General features: G+C 42.4%; 1 protein-coding gene across 1 annotated transcript; it reads right to left on the reverse strand.

Annotated features, from left to right (window-relative positions):
* Positions 1 to 778: 778 nt before the first annotated feature.
* Positions 779 to 16,285, reverse strand: LOC105935953 (zinc finger protein 638). Its single transcript, XM_021323603.2, has 18 exons — positions 15,982 to 16,285; positions 13,926 to 13,987; positions 13,187 to 13,225; positions 11,669 to 11,962; positions 11,330 to 11,583; positions 11,026 to 11,243; positions 10,796 to 10,930; positions 10,578 to 10,676; positions 10,412 to 10,467; positions 8,767 to 9,275; positions 8,258 to 8,292; positions 6,705 to 6,917; positions 5,898 to 5,960; positions 3,663 to 5,774; positions 3,444 to 3,552; positions 2,363 to 2,479; positions 2,133 to 2,254; positions 779 to 2,050 (listed from the first exon to the last, which is right to left on the reverse strand). Exons 1-18 carry the CDS (start codon positions 16,237 to 16,239, stop codon positions 1,985 to 1,987), a joined length of 4,761 nt encoding a protein of 1,586 aa, XP_021179278.2. The 5' UTR covers positions 16,240 to 16,285; the 3' UTR covers positions 779 to 1,984.
* Positions 16,286 to 17,632: the final 1,347 nt, after the last annotated feature.

Genomic DNA, 17,632 nt, shown 5'->3' on the forward strand with positions numbered 1-17,632 from the left:
CTGGATGGATGGTTGCTGCATTAGGTTAATTCAACCTATGAGGATGACATTGCAAAAGTACTGCATGGAGGATAAGGACATTACTTTTAACAAGTCATTACTGACGCTCACATCAGTCATTCCTCCTGCTCCCTCTAAAGGAGCCCCTTAGTCTTTAAGTATTTTTGGAAAAATGTGAAAAAGCGTGTTGGAAAAAGGATATGCTCTCTGAACTCGTTGAAATAATATTATATATATATATAGTAATATCATCTTTATTGTCATTGAAACATACATTACAACGAAATGGGTTCTCTGCTTTTAATGCGCCTGGGAAGCATTCTGGGGTCCCAGAGTGGGGATCGAACCGGGTACTTTCATCCTTCTCTGAGTGCAAGCATGCTGCTTTAACCACTAGGCCAACACTCCCCATCCAATGAGACGCAGCTCGGTGGGCATTTTGGGGTTAAGTTCCTTGCCCAGGGGCACACCGACATGTGGCAAGGGGAAGCTGGAATCGAACCCACAACCTTGTGATTGCCAGACCCTACAGAGGTGTGGTGGATTGTGCATGACAAGGCCGGGCCAGGAGGCTCCTTCCCTAATAAATCTGTCAGGTCAAGTGACCACATCTAGGATGGGTCCTTGTGAAACCATCTTCCCCCCCTTTCTACAAAAATGGAGATCAGGATGCTTTCCAGGATGTTCAAAGCTCCTATCCCTTTTACGCTGCATTCAACCATTTAAGCAGTTTTCACTTGACGTTGACTTTAAATAATCAGTCGTCACACAAAAGGAGTGTATTCAACGTGTCTCAGAAAATCTTTACTCAATAATTCATTATAACTGATAAAACCTAAAACAAGACAAAAAAATAATATCTGATCATTAAACTTTATTAATCCAGAATTAAACTTGAATTTTGAGTTAAGCCAAATAAGTGCAAACACTGAAAACCTTACAGCATGGACAAAGAGTTAAACAGACCTCTCGACAAAATTATCTCAGGGTCCAGTCGGCATTTATCATGTAGGTTTTCATGTGTCTACAAGTGTGTATATATATAAATAAATAAAACAAGTGATAATTTTTAAATGAAACGGTGAAGGTAAACTAAATTAAATATGAAATATAAAAAATGGTAGGAGCTAGGTACCTTTGTTCAGGGTTCTTACACATATATCACACAAGATGTCCAGACTTTTTAAAATATAAAACACTAAACTCTGTATTTGTGGCCAATTTTTCTGGGAGTAGGCCAGCTATAAGAATGGGAGGTAGGACACATGAAAGGAGCGACAGAACAGAAGACAGGAGTAAAGGAAGGAAAGAGTAAATTAAAGAAGAGATTTAGGAACAACAGAAGGGAAGGAGGACACTATGAGGGAAGGACAGAATCAGGGAAACAAAGACACAAAGAAGAGAGATGTGGACAACACAGAAGAAGAAATGGATTAAGGATGGGAAGTAGGATGAATGACAGGAAGGAGAACAGAAAGAAGAAAGGTAGCAAGATGGCAATGGAAGAAGGAAGGATGGACACAAGAAGGGAAAGGAAGGATATGATAAACAGCAAAGCCAAGGACAAAACAGCATGATTAACGAAGGAAGGCCACGAGAAAGATGAGGAGGAATGAAAGAAGGGCACTAGGTTAGAAAAAGAAGGAAGGACACAGATAAGGAAAGTAAGAAGGAAGGACATTACATTTGGACAACAGGACAAACAAGGTCTGGAAATCCAGACTTCTCCAACCTTTCCCAGAATGAACAAGAACCCTGTTTGGTTTCTGCTTCCCACTTAAACGAGGAGAATATTAGCCGATGTTTGCAGCTCTGGATCAACACAGACAACTAAAACCAACAAACGCAGAACAACCCAAAGGCCTAAAAAAACGTAAGATGAAATAAAAACACTGTCAGCTGACTGACACCATGGCGGTCCGTCGCGCGTCACTGAACACGCGGCTGCTGAAAACATCGTACAGAACTAGCTGAGGTCGATCGCTCAGAGCGAGTCTTGGACGCTCTGAGCCGCTCCTCCAGTTTCCTGCTGAAGCTTCTTGTAATGTTTCTGAGAAAGAAGGAGGAGAATAAATTAATCAACAGCTGACGTAACGAGTGCGTATGTTTCTCTTAACGGCCGCCGTGCGTACCAGCAGGTTGTCGTAGTGTTTCCGGGTGCCGCAGTGGACTTTCTTCGCTGTGCTCTCGTTCAAATAAAAAACTGAGCACAGATTACAGAAAAATCCAGATTTGGGAACCACGAATTCCTCACCTGGACAGGAGTTAAAAAACATATAAATATATGAAGAAAAAAAAATAAGAATGAGTTTTGATTTCAAATTGATGTCTTTTTTTTCTCGTTTGTGTGCGCATTTCTCACCAAGAGGGTTTTGGGGATTAAAGGGCGGCAGCTGGAGGTCCCCAGCGACACTTGGAGACTGAGAACGGGATCGTTTTGCTTCAGGCCCAGAAGGCTCCGGCTTTCTTTCATCCACATCTAAAAGAAGAGCAAAGCTGATGAATACATAATTATAATTATTATTACGTTTTCTCCTGTTCTAAGCAGACTTCTCCGTTAAACCCGGGATCCATATTTTACAGTTTCTCCTGGTTATCTCAGGCTTCGATTAGACATCTCGGTGCTGTAATGGAACTTTTCTGGGGAACACGAAATTCAAAATGGCCGTTCCACAAATAAATATCTGAGCTCCTTCCCGTTTTCTGTGTTCTCGGAGCCTAGACACTATATATTGAGTAAATAAGCAGCTACTAAAACATCCAAACCACTGTTTTACTTAAGATTTTTAGAAAGGATTCCTGGATCAATGTGTGCTTCTGTGCTTTCTGTGTCTCTGCTCTGTCTTCTCTAACTCCCAGTGGGTCGAGGCAGATGAGCGTTCACACTGAGCTTGGTTATGGTTTCCTCCCTGTTAAAGGGAAGTTTTCCTTTCCACTGTCGATTCATGCATGCTCAGTATGAGGGATTGCTGCAAAGCCATCAACAATGCAGACGACTGTCCACTGTGGCTCTACGCTCTTTCAGGAGGAGTGAATGCTGCTTGTCAAGACTTGATGCGATCTGCTAGGTTTCCTTAGATAGGAAACTTTTTGATCAATCTGTATAATCTGATAAAATTTGACTTTGGAAAGTTCTTGAGATGACAGGTATCATGAATTTGCGCTATATAAATAAAATGTAAATGAATCTCTGACAAACATGTAAACTATTCTAAAATCCGATGTGACAAAGGGGCAAGAAGCCGGTGATTTGGTCCTCTGAATCTTCTAGTGAGGTAGTCACCGCTCTACATCAGCTGACTTGCAGGGGGGAAAAGCTGAGCTTTGAGGTCGAGAGATTTCTACAGGAATGGCGTATTGGTTCGACAAAACCAAGCAATCATTTCCGCACGCTAAACTACTCTTTGAAAGAGGCTAATGTTTGATAATGAGATAAAACAAACCTGTGTTATCGTTGTGTTTACGTTTGGAAGAGCTAGAAGCTTGCATGGCATCCTCTTCATCTGTTTTCTTGCTCTGGTTCTGACCACCTTCATCTAATTCTGACAAACTCTAAAAAAAAAAAAAAAAAGAAAGAAACACAACAGGATGATATTAAAGCAAACATCTGACCTTTTTTCTGGCTGAAAGAAAACATGGATGAGTTTGTTGGTTAACCACACCTCTGGCTGACTCTCCTGAACCTGAGATTGGGCTTCCAGTGCTCCTTGCTCTTCCTTTTGATCCTCTTCCTTCTCTGCAACAAGCTCCTGTGGACCTTCCTCTGTGATCATCCCCTCCTGTGTCGCAGCCTCCGATTCAGCTTTCGCTCCGATCTCGTTTAGGATCTCGGACTCAGAAGCGGCTTCTTTCACCGTCTCCACGTCTTCACGGTTCTGCTCTTCATCCCTCACCATTTCCCCACTTCCTCCTCCATCGGCACCGCTTTGACTCCTTTGCTCCCCGGTTTCTCTTTCCATGGATCTTCCTTCCTCCTGTTCATTTTCTGTTTTTTCAGCGGCTTGCCTTTTCTTCAGCTCTTCTGGGCTCAGCTCGCCCTGGTTCATTAAATCATCTATTGTTGCGGCCGCTGTTTCGTCATTCGTCTTTGGTGACGCCTTTCCAAACGCCGCTTGTGGAGTTTGGTCAAGTGTGTTAACATTGTTGACGTCCGCTGCCATTTCATCTGTTGTCTCACTTTCCCTTTCTTGACATTCATCTTTTAGAGAATCTACACTCTGACGAACAGACTCTCCTTTTGGCTCAGTTTGTTTTTTACTTGTTTTATTGTCTTTCTTTGGTCGACCCCTCCTTGGTTCCTGTGTGATCGGCTGGTCATCCTGCACCCCATCCGTCTCCTTACTGGTGTCCGTTTCCACAGTGTCACTCAAAACGTCTGCTTTGGGAGTTTTCTCTCCGTCTTTTTCCTTGGAGTCTCTGGCTGGTGTGCGTTGTCGTCTTGTCGGGGTCTTGTCTTCCCTTTTTTTGGTATTTTCTTCAACCTTCTTGGTAGCGTTCTCTCTTCTTCCTCTAGTAGATCTTGTCACCACCGGTTTGTCACTGCGACTCTCATCCTCCACAGAGTCTAAAGCTGTTAACGTTTCCTCTTCGTTGCCAGACTTGGGTTCTTCGACAGGAGCGGGCGTCTGTTTTTTGTTTCCTCTAGCTGACCGTCTCCTACCTGAACCTTCAGCGGCTGAGGTCTTTGGGACTAAATCATCTTTAGTGGCGTCCAGAACGTCATAGACCACCACCAGGCAATCCCCAAGACTCTTTCCCCCCTTCTTAATCTCCTTTGTTCTGGCCTCATCTTTCTTGACTGACATATCCTGCTTTTCTGACGAATTGTCTTTCTCCATCTTTGAGGGACCCTCGTCTCCATCATCAGCAGCAGCCGCCTGGTCTTTGGTACCGTCCTGCAGCTTGCCAGACACTTCCATTTCATCGCATTCATCCGACTGGGCTTTGTTATTATCGGTACTTTCCACAACCTGAACCCCTCCTTGATGAAGTATCTGGTCCTGCTCAACTTCAGGTGTTTGGGTTACAGTTGTTTCGTCTTGGGCGTCATCCTTGTTTTGCTGTTCATCGGATTTTCTACTGAGGGAATCCAGGAGTTGCTTATTCTCGTCGCCCCTCTCCTCGCCTGTGCTTTTGCCATCTGTGTCACTTTTCTTTTCATTCTCTTTGCTTTTCGTCTCTTCGACGGTTTCATCTTTCAAGTCGGTCTCCTGTAAGCTCTGTCCCTCTGTAGGAACATCCATCTTTGCTGATGAATCGCTGTTTAACTCTGCCTCAACGCTATTTGCTGCACTGCTCTCTACTGGCGCCTTGTGGTCAGACTTTGCCTGTTCAATCTCCTTTTTTTCCTGCTGATCTTTTACAGACAACTTGATGCTTGTCTCTGATGAATGGCTACCTTGACCTGAGGATGAGGGTTCGCTTTTGTTTGACTGAGCTTTCTGACCAGTCGAGCAAGTTTTATGCCCCTTGGCTTCAGATTTCTTGGGCTCGGACAAGCTTTTTTTCTTGTTTGCCGACACGGGAGTGGAGCGAAGAGACTGGCTGCCTTTTGCAGACTTGGGTGAGGAGGAGGCAGACCCTGTTGAGGACTTTCTGGCAGCAGAGCTCTGCATGCCTTTTTTATCTCTGGGAGTCAGCTTAGATGAAGAGGGGTGACCTTCAACACCCGGGACATCCATGTCTTCATTTACTTCATCGACGGTCACAAAATCTCCAGAGCTAAAGTCAAGCTCATCGAATCGTTCTAAAGAAACTTTCCCTTCTTTTTTATCCTGGTGGGAGACAAAAAGAAGAAGAAAATAAACAGAGAAAAAAAGTCAGCAGCTGGAGGTACTTTTTCTTATGTACAAGACGCACACAAACTAAAAATAAAGTAGATTTAAACTACAACTTACTTTGCTAGGTTGTGTGTTTTCCTGTTTTCCATCTTTACAGGTCGTCCTGCTGTCAGTTGTGCTCTGGAAAACAAAAATTTGAATAGTTAAAACCAATTTTCCATGATCAATAAAATAACTACCGTATTTTTCGGACTACAAGGCGCACTTAAAATCCTTTAAATTTTGTCAAAAATGTATGGTGTGCCTTATAATCCAGTACGCCTTATATATGATTACCCTTGTTCTTACTGACTGATTTTATGTGGTACAATGTGCTCATAAATCTGTTAAAATGTGTAAGTATGATTGGTTAGCAACAAAGCCACTCCGCTCAACAGATATTAGGAGCATTACGGTACACTGTGTCACTACCTGATAGGACCCCTGAGCTGTCTACAAGACTGCCTGACTGTAATGTCTAAACTAGACGTTCATTCATGTAAGGCAGCCTGGAGTATGCACTAGCAACAATAAATCTAGTAAGTTAATTCAATATAAAAGTTACGTTTAATTTAGCCTTATGTTAGAAACAGGACAGTGTAGTCCAACTACTCTGTCCTCCCCACAGAGACGGATAGCTCCTCCTCTCACGAGAGAGCTGTGTACGCTGAGGGGCGGAGTGATATTACGCAATATTTAATGCCCCTTATAATCTGGTGCGCCTTATGGTCCGAAAAATATGGTATTTGAGTTTAACAGCTTCACAGATAAGCTCTATGTAAAAGTATTTATGAACTGGCAGTGAGTCCACATTAAAACCTTGCTATAAATGTATTCTGAATATTTTAAGTACAAGTAAAACAGCAGAATGAGAGCCTGCACTACCTCTTCACCCTTGCTTTCAGACGAGACTCCTTTAGCGAGTCTGTGCATTTGAATTGCCGCCGTCAGCTCCTTAAAGACGTTCTCATCCATCTGGACGAGGTCGGCAGCCGTTGTTCCAGGACATCTGGCTGACGATGCGGTGGATCCAGCAGGGCTGTTCTCTTTATCAGCAGAAGTGCCAGTTTCTCTTGGTGACGGCTCATTCTTTACATTCTTAATCAAGTTTAGAAAGACAGAAATCAGTTAATTTCAAGATTCAAAGTCACTGACATACTTGACGTTGACATAATTCTGGCAAAAACTCTGTTGCTAGAAAACCAATCCCTCTAGGAGTTTTTTTTTTTAACCCTGGTGGTGGGCCAGTGGGTGGGTGGGTATCCTAAAACAAAACTATAATTATTACCTACATCACTGTCATTGAAATGCAACATCTGTTAAGAATACTTTATCCAGTAATGTATGAATTTTATTATATTGCCTTAATCTGATTTTACCAACACAACAGTAATCAGAGACAGATGCACTGAACGAGGTGAATGGGTGGGTATCCTAAAACAAAACTATAATTATTACCTACATCACTGTCATTGAAATGCAACATCTGTTAAGAATACTTTATCCAGTAATGTATGAATTTTAATATATTGCCTTAATCTGATTTTACCAACACAACAGTAATCAGAGACAGATGCACTGAACGAGGTGAATAAGTGATTCAAGCTGTGTGGTAATCAGGTAAACATTTTAGAGCAACAGTTTCAGGGAAAAAGAGAGGCTAGATTAAAATCTATATTTAATTTAGATTTATATCCCATGCACATGCATTATACATTTGCAATGTGAAAACGGAGCAGATCTCCTCTCTGCTCTTTGATCTGACTGCATGAAGGGCTTTCAGGTCGAGGCAGCTGCCTGTACCTGTGAGACAGTGCTGAGGGAAGTAGGGAGCTCTAGCAGCCATGTCTCCCACATGAAAGATTACTGCTTTCACTTTTTAGAAAACAAAAAGCTGCTAGAGGGGTCAGAAAAGTCCCAACGTATAGGAAGAGAGTTGGTAAGGTGGCAACACTGGACTGTTGTCTACCTCTGCACTACAGAGACCAGCGCAGCTTGCACGAGTGGCTTTATACACTGTGCTGCAAAAAAGGGAACTAAAAATAACTCAAATCTTCTTGAAATTATTTGTGTATTTGCCCTGGATTTGAGCAGGTAAATAAGATTATTCCATTTAAACAGGAACAACTCATCATCTTATTTCAAGTGCAGTATATCTAAATCTTTTATTTTAGGGGTCAAAATACTCATTCTATACACAAATCTCTCTGTTTATCTGTTTAGACCTAAATGAGGTTGTCTCAAGTTTGGTGCCAGGAAAGCTGAAGCAACACCCCATCCATGCTATATCAACCACAATATCAATAGTTTGAAGCTGACTGTGAGCTTCTTCCCTCTACAGTCAAATATAGACTAAAAATTAGATTTCTGCAAAGCTGTATTAGTGTATAAGAGCTTCTAACTAGGAATAAAGTTATTATATGCAACTTGTAGCTTACCACTGATGACGTTTCTGTTTCCATCTGCACAGAATCTGTAAAAGAGGTTATAAGGTAAAGATTAAATACAGACCAAATCTACAAAGAAATCACGCCGAAAACGCAGAAAAAATTCTGTGTTCACACCTGCACAAAAGGTCCGGACCAAGGGGGGGAAACAAACTCAAAGTGGACCTAATGTGGCGGGTGTGATTACACCCTTAGTATTTTGTTTTTTAAAGTAGGTTGCAGTTAAAAACAAAATTTTTCTGTTTTTGGTCAACCTTAAAAACACATTTCCCATGTGGACAATAGAAACATAAAAAAAGAAAAGAAAAAACAAAACAAAAACAATACCGAGTTATATTAGCAGCTTATTTTGTGACTCTATTGTTGGATAATTCAGACCTCTTTAACACAATAAAAAAAAAAAACACTGTATAAAGATTTTCAAAGGCCTAACTGACCATAAATCACACACGATTTTGAAAGATAAAAAAACAATATGTAGATTTTTGGTTGAAACTAACCTTCCTGTGCCTCTGTCTTATTTGTAGATTGATTTTGCTGTTCCACAGCATGATTTATGGTCTCCTGGGCTTCTGCAGAGGACTCTGACTTCGACTCTGTACTTGGCTGGACTTCTGATGATGCTTTTACAGATACTTGATCAGCTTTGATGGTGGGCTGTGGTTTGGTGGTCGATGATGTCGTCTTTGACTGCTTCGTGATCTTAGATGCCTGTTTTGGTGCCTCTGCAGATTTAGCATTGTCTCCAGCAGGTTTTGTTTTTGTCACTGGCTTTTTAGCCTGATCAGCTTGAGGCTTCTTTCCTGAAGCGCTGCTTTTAACCGCAACCGATTTCCCAGCACTGTTCCCAGTTGCAGTGGCCTTTTTGACAGTTTTAGTTGCCTGATTCACGGTCACGCCTTTTGCTTTGGAAACCAAGACTTTCGCTTTTGTGACAAGTTTGCCTGCTGTGGTGTTTTTGGGCTCAGGTTGCTTTTTACCTTTGGTGATATCAGATTTTGCAGACGTTCTGTAAAGAAGATGATCACAAAGAGTTAGTTATGGGGAAAAGATTTTAATATTCTATTAAACTACTACGCTGTTTAGTATATTTCAAAAGAAACTCTTGAACCAAACACTCTTTAGACACAAAACTTAACAGATTTAATTAAGTTTAATATGAGAAAGCCTCGGTAAAATCCACAGATCAGATACAGCACGTCTGGGTATAGAAAGCTGAAGTGTCCCTTTTTCTTTAATTCTTTCCCATAAAAAGGTGTGGTTCAGGGTTTGTAAATAATAAAATTATATTTCAGTTGCCATTGCCCTTCAGTTTTTCTGCACTTACTCAAGAGAAAAACTTCTCACTTCTCCTTACCCTTTGCCAATCACTAAAAAGCAGTGAAACTCCTCTCGGGTCAGCTCGGTTTGACCCTGCTATCTAGCAGGGCCGGAGGAACTCAGGTTAGCCCTGACAAAAGCTGTCGCTAAAATGCTCGCTAGCAGGCGGAGTCAAGCGGTGCGCGACCAAAAACGAGGCGGTGGGAATGAGGCTTTAGAGGTGTTAAACAATATATTCACAAATGTAGCATTTAGTAATCTGTAAGCCATAATCATCAAAATCACAAGAAATTAAAGCTTGAAATACTTTACTTAGACAAAAGTAAATGAAAAAACAATTATTTTACTCTATTATAGTCTAATCTTTTCTAATGTACTTATAATAGACCCTAAAACTGTTATGATCTTGTTTATGCACTTCAATTATCAGTATTTACAATTTTATACTTGATTGTACATACAAGTCTTGTGGTATATATTGCAAAAAACAACAAAAAAACTGCAAAGTAGTTTCTTTCTCTCGACCTCAAAGCTCAGCTTTTTTTTATGTACAGCACCTTGAAACATCTTGTTACTCAAATGTGCTATAAAAATAAAAACATGGCTTTCCTAGTATATAAACAAAGCCATTAATCTAGATTTGAAACACGTTTTCCTGTTTACATTTAAATACTCCACACACACACACACACACAATAACCTATTTGGCCAACTGTCAATTATAAATAAATATTTATAATCAAAATCTGGATTTGTTACTCCAAATACGATCTCTAATATCTCCCTAAGAGTTCAAATTTGGTCGTATTAAGAGGTATAACTTACTTCTGTGGAGCTGCCTTCTGCTCTTTTGTCGAGACTGGATTCTTAGACGCAGTGCCCTATGAATAAACCAATGACATTCTACGTGAGCCACTGAGCATGTAAAATTATGGTAAATTATTGGTAAAATATGGTAAAAATTTGTGTAATTAAAAACAAGGCGAAGTACCATCGGTCCGTCAACAACGACTGGCCATCCGTTCACTTGGCAGATCTCTAAACTCTGCAGTTTCTTTGCGTCTTCTTCTTTCTCAAACTCCACTCTTGCCTACAGAAAAGAAATATAAAGCACACATGTTCAACCAAATGTTAAAATCTCAGTCTATTTTGTAGCTGGATCACTCTATCTTCTTCTTGTAAGACAAAAAAAAGAAAAAGAACGCCTACCTGTTTAGTAGATCTGTACAAAATTACAGATTTCACTTTTCCAAATGTCCCCATGGCTTTGAATATGTCATCGTAGGTAAGACTTCTATTAACTCCAGAGACACTCACATGGAAGGATGATGTGGCTCTAGAAACCTGAACATAGAGAGGATTAGTCAATAAATGAATGTACTTATGTCTGTGCGTCAGGTTTGAACGTCAGAACAAAGTGCTTCATAAATTAAACCAACCGTAGCCTTTGCTGAAGAGCTAGTCCCGCCTTTCTGACGGCTTAACGTGGCGTTAGTTGATTTAGAAAAAGAAGACTTCTTTTCTGTCTTTGAAGAGGATGAAGACGAGGCAGCAGTGGAGGATTTTAAATTTGCCAACTCAGCCAGTAAGACGGGGGCCAAACTTTTAACCACGGCTTCCAGTTCGGCTTGTTTGGTCCGAGACATAACAGGGGGAGCTACAGAGAGACAAAGTGTATTAATATAAAAGTGTGAATTTACTATTTTGAATGCTGAAGGGTCACAACGTTTCCATTCATCAAACCTGCTTTTTCCAGTAGCCTCTTAGCTAGCCTATCGGCACTCCTGGACCTCCTACGACGAGGTTCTGACCTATCTGGAGACCACCGCCTTTCACGGCTCCTCCGCGGTGACGAGCGTTTCTGGGCCATTTTTTTACTCTCCTGGGATCTCTTCGCTGCGGCTTCTCTCTCCCTGCGTTGGCGTCGCTTCTCGTAACTACCTGAACGTGAGCGGCGATAAGATGAGGTGGTGCGATCGTAGGAACGGGAGCGAGACCTAAAAAGGAAACAATTCAACAGTTTTATACCATAAACCTCCGTTGGCACTTTTGGGAAGGTAGGTCAACTTTTTATTTGGAGACCTGAAACTGTGTCTGGAGGTCTCTGGCGACCACGACCTGCTCCTTTCTCTTTCTCTTCTACTTTCAGAGGCATCATAGGAGTGTGGACTACGAGACCTATAAGGGCTAAACCGCTTTTCTCTTCTGTCCTGTCTTTCCTTTCTGTCCTCTGATCCACGTTTTCTGTCCTCTGACCCACGTTGGCGGTGAGGGCTGAGTGAACGGGATGCGGTCTCACGTGAGGACTTCTGGTGGCGGTTCTGAACATTCTTGCCAAGAGTTGAGGGCGCAGGTTGAGTACCTTCACCTGGAGAACTGCAGAGAAAGATAGAGTGGTGTTGAAAAATAAAAAGCTAAACCTCAAAAACTCGGTTACTATGAAACTCAGTCATTTTAGGGGTGCACCGATGTGAAACTTTAGGCCGACACTCATATTGCCGTTACGGCCAAAAGCAGCAGAGGACGAGTGTGCAAAGAAGGATTCTTCATCAGTTTAAGAACATTGCAGACAACCCTGACCAACATCTTCATCAAACTGTCAGGCAACAACATCAGTGTCTTCAGGGAGAAGTTTCTCCAGATCCGCTGTAAGACAGACCGCTGCAGGAGATCCTTCTTGCCATCTACAACAACTGATGAGTTACACCAGCATTTTATTTCCCTTTGGGGTTAATAAAGTATTTTTAAATTTGAATTGAACCTATATTTGCTAATATATATACTTTTTTTTTTACACTGATAGCTCTCTAAACTGAGACCACAACACTGATGTTACCTTTCATCTTCAGTTAAACATCCCTTAGTTCTGCGCTGCATCACTATAACATGCGCTAAGAAATAACACGTTAGGGCTGGGCGATATGGCTTAAAAATAAAATCTCAGATTTTATGATACCAAATCCGATTAATTTTTCCCTTTCACAAAAAACAATCAAAGAAATTGACCTGAAGTTGAGCTAAATTCAAAGTGGAACTAAATACATGCTTGTAAAACAAGATGGCGGCCCTGCCAACATAAACAATGAAAACATAACAAAACGTTTGCTGCTAGTGGTTTTACACAATGAGCCAAAAACAGGCTTCGCCTCACTTGTGGAACTTCAAACCAACTTAAAAGCAATTGAATAAACCGTCTAATTTTACAGTTAAAAAACATTTTGACAATATATTTTTCTAAACATATATGCTGCTTTGCATGCCATTCTCTTCATGGAAGCTCAATAAGTGCATTTGCTAAATAAAATCCAGATTTTCAAAAAATTAATCCTTAATAAATTGTAAATTTGAAATAATCAAATAAATCGATTTATCGTCCAGCCCTACACACATGGCCTTCATCCTTCCAAACTAACTACACAAACAGCAAGAATATGGAAATAAAAATTAGCTGTTAATATCAGCCATGTTTTACTGATGGGACCAATACCAACTTGTTAAAAAAAAAAAAATTACTAGCGTCAGCCAATACCGATGTTAATGCCAATTTATCATGCATCCCTAATAACTATGAATGCATTTCAGCTGCAAACCCAGAGTTACCTCAGGAAGTCTAGTGTCCACCCATCCCACCCAGGGTATCTGTGGAAAAAAAACAACATATGAATTAAAAACAGAACTTTTTTAGGATTCGTTGAACGACAAGAACAGTAGAAGAGAACCAAGGTATAAGATCATGGTGCCAATCAAAGAATTTTACAATAATCAACAAAATCCAAACAAAAACTGTGATAAAAGCCAACGTGAGATACTTGTTACTAATGTAGTGTGCCTGACTCAAAGTTGTGTGTCTGCATTTTGAGCAAATACTTTATAAAACTAAGACGACTTTCACATGCCCATGGGCATTGTTCTGTTTAGCCAACCAGTCTGGGCTTTCTTTAACTTCCTTTCTTTCCATCTCAAACAAAGACATTTACAGTAAAAAGGTGTCACATACTCTCCGAGGGGGACAAGTTTGTTGTCGCTGCCCCCTGCTGCAAGAACCAAATTACATCATTTTGCTCTCAGTTGTGCCACGGTGAGCTCTCACTGCTTTTCCTTGACATAATCTGGGCATAACGTTTCTCTCGCAGGGTGCCCGACAACTGTTGTGTGATTGGTCAGCAGTTGAAGGGGCGTGGTTAAGTAGGAAAATCAAGTCGTATAAATCTGTCGAGCTAAACAGTGTAGTCGCCGTTGTCACTGTTGACCCAGCTTACTCTATCAAACTAATATTTTAAACATACTAATGGGCACGTTATGCAAATACGATCTTTAAAATTATAAAGCCAAGACTGACCGTGTCCTTAGCAATTGGCAGTTTTCAAGATGAAGGGCGGTATTCTGGTGGGACACCCAGTCCTGATCAGAACAAACATGTTTTACTCACAACACTTGTTAAGCACAGCAAAAATTAACTCAATTAACTTTGCACAGATCTATGGATTGTCAAATGTTTTGCTTTCAGTCAATAGTAACTCAACCAATAAACTAAACGGCAATGAAAAATAGAAAATATATTAAATAAATTAAAAAAATAAAGAAATACTTAGCAAAAAAAAATAAATCACCTAAAATCTAAACATAATCAAATCACATTTGTATTTGAATATAGTTTACAAATCCTGGTCATTATAACAAACAGTATTTTCATCATATAACAAGAAAAACTTGTATGGTTTAGGAAACTCTGGTGTCAATCTTTAATCTTCTTGGTTGTCAGAATCTGAGGTTCCTCTGGAGTCGTCTGTATCGCGATCCGCATCAGAGAAGGACAAAAACACGTCACCAGACGCCGTTGCTGCTGAAGATAGCGAGGGCTGATGTGTGGACCCAGGAGAGTCAACATTTCCATGCGTCCATCGTCTGCACCCATTGGTCCTTGCAGGGCGGGAGTGGGTCCCTGTCTACAGCCGTCTTGGGGAGAGAGGCGGTGTCCGCCGTGGACAGGGTGCCAGTCCATCATAGGGCAATACAGAGACATACAGGACCAAAAAAAAATGCACAAACCCATACCTAGGAAGATCCATTAACCTGACAGTCATATGTTTAAACAGTGGGAGAAATCTAGAGAGAACCCACATACTGGGAGAACACGCTAACTTTATGCAGAAAGACCCCAGGTTCGGGATTTGGACCCAGGATCTTGATGCTACAAACAACACCATGCAGACCACAGATAGCATTTCCATTTCGAAAACACACAGCTGAAACAAAATGTGTTGCTTTTTGCAAGTATCAGGGAGAAGGGAAATCCAGAGTAACTTGCAGTAAGAAAACATTTTAAATATTTCCTCCTAACGCATGGGGGGGGGGGGGGGGGGATTAATTGATATCTTGTCAAGTCCCACTGATGCGTCAGCTCTTCCACATTGTTCTTGTCAATGTCCATTAGGCCACTTGTTCCATCTTCAGCAGCTGAATCCTCATCATTTCACATGTGGCTAGAAAACAGCCATGGCTAATTTAGCGTAAAACATTTGTTTTACACGAAACGAAAATATTTCAGTCCATTTAAAAAGTATTTTCCAGTCCATCAAATTACTTCAATATGGCAAAGTTCAACCTCGAATTACAAAATAGTTAAAAGGTGCATAGCGCAAGTTTCAGCTAAACCCGCTGTGAAGCTTCACACCTGCCTACGTTTTTTTTGGAATTCAAATGAGCAGCAGTGGTGCTGCGAGAGCTCCTGGTGGCATGGAGCTGATGAAAAGCAATGCAACAAGGAGTCAGAGCAGGGCGGAACGGCGATCCCTCCATTCCTTGAAAACTGCTCAGATATTCACTCTGGTCTTGTTCCGTCGCAGATCAGACTCCAATTTTGCCAATTTCGTCGCACTAGACAATGTCTTATTTGTATTTTACTCGGTGATAGGGTCTGAGATGAGTTTGCTGCTGGTCTTTTGTGGTCCATCTTCTAAAACAGTTGCGGTGTTCTCTCACTAATGCCTCAATGGCAGCTGAGAATCTCATCCCTCCCGAATCCCTCTCTCATACACTGGCTAATGGCGCCTATGAAAGGCAACCACAATAAATAGAAGATAACTAACTTTACACATTGGGCAACTGTAAGGACACATGTGGGAAAGGACACAAATAATATTTAACCCAAACCTTGCGCAATGCACCTTTACAAACTATGGTTAATTACATTTTGGTGTGTTAAACCATGATTGTTAGCCGACAACGGCGAATAACAACTACTGACACTTAAAGCCCACATGAAACCATTAAGGAATATTTTCTTAATCAAACACAGATAAAGGCAACATTAAACTTTTGAACATAAACCATGATATGTCCAATATATGCCATCACTGACAATGGAGAAGAAAAATCTGTAGTCTTATACTCACCTTCAAATTGGAACATTCTTTCCTACAAAGACAACAGGTATGAGGAAATATTCTCGGTGTTGCTGCAGTGTAGTCTTGCATCATGGCAGGCGTTGGCTCTTGCTTGGATACCCCCACACCAGTCCTGGCATCCCTCTGGTTTGGCCCCCTCATAGCTGGAGTAGGACAGTTGGGGATGAGCAGCGATGGCGTCAGCTGCGTAGCAGGAAAACCTTGAGGCAGTGTGGGTTGCTGACCCAGCTGAAGCTGCTGCTGCATCTGGAGCTGCCGCTGCCGCTGGAGCTGCTGCTGCGCCTGGAGCTGCTGCTGCGCCTGGAGCTGCTGCTGCGCCTGGAGCTGCTGCTGCACCTGGAGCTGCTGCTGCGCCTGAAGCTGCTGCTGCGCCTGGAGCTGCTGCTGCACGTGGAGCTGCTGCTGCACCTGGAGCTGCTGCTGCACCTGGAGCTGCTGCTGCTGCTGCATCTGGAGCTGCTGCTTCTGCTGAGGCTGGGTCTTCTTCTTTTTAGGACCCTTTGAAGCCGCCTCTCCGGCCGTTCTCTGGTTATTGGCGCCACTCTCAGTGTTGCTGCCAATAAGCACAAGCCCAGGTCGCCCAGGGTGAACGCCACGAATCAAATTTGCTTTGGACAGTGCCTGGGGAGCTGGTGCTGGTTTCTTTAATGGAACACTTTTGGGGGCTTCTGGCTCGAGTTGTCTCAAATCAGTGTCCTCATCAAGTGGTTCAAAAGAGGACAACTCTGACTGTGAGGTATGTCCATAGTCAATCACTTTACTTGTCTTGAGAACCTGGGATGCAATTTCACCTGGATCCAACACTGGGCCCCTGGATGTTTTCAACTTGCCCAGTTCATCCACACGTCTGGTGGGCTGAGGTTCATTGTAGGGTTTTGACTGAGCCGCAGTTTGAGTCCTCTCCGCCTTCTCCAGACGGATTTGCCTCAAGATGAAAGGCAGGTTCTCAGGAGTGAGCTGGTCTTCCGGGTATGCAGTCAGGTGTTCCAAGTCTTCCCTCTGGAGCCCGAAGTGCAGCAGGATGTTCGTAGCAGATTCTGAAGTGTACTTAGGGTTAAAGGCCTCCGTCGGAGGCCCAGTTTTGTCCGACAAAGAGGTCTCGTAATCTCTCAAACCTCCCGTTGCTTGGATGGCACTGCTTCGAAAGCCAGATGAGGCAGACGAATACATGTTTGACGACTCTCCCGCCGAGGTCCAGTCCGGACTGCTGCTACCGCTGTCGACGGTGAATGGTCTCTTTTCTTGAGTAGCAGGAGCCGTCAAAAAGGAGGGCCTCCCTCTGTTTGAGGAAGGATATGTGTTTCTTTGAACATTGGTAAATTGAGAGTTCTGGCTAGCAAAATTTGGCACTGCCTCCTCCCTGGCTCTGCCAGTATGACAGTCCAAACGTCTGCCTGCGTCCTCCTCTGCTGCTGTCTCCTTCTTCTCGGGTCTGAAGTTCATTGGCAAAGACAGAAGAGACGGTATAGGTCCTCCGAGGGGCCCACGGTTGACGGAAGGAGAGGCAAAGCTGGGACCAGAGCCGAGGAGAGACGGCTGCCTCCGAGGGTCCCTCTGCATTTGTCCACCAGCGCCTCGGTACGGCCCCTGGGGTGAAATCTGCTTACCGGGGGCAAAGGGATTAAACCTGGGATTTGAC

The sequence above is a fragment of the Fundulus heteroclitus genome, unplaced genomic scaffold (assembly GCF_011125445.2).
Source record: "Fundulus heteroclitus isolate FHET01 unplaced genomic scaffold, MU-UCD_Fhet_4.1 scaffold_130, whole genome shotgun sequence".
Lineage (NCBI taxonomy): Eukaryota > Metazoa > Chordata > Actinopteri > Cyprinodontiformes > Fundulidae > Fundulus > Fundulus heteroclitus.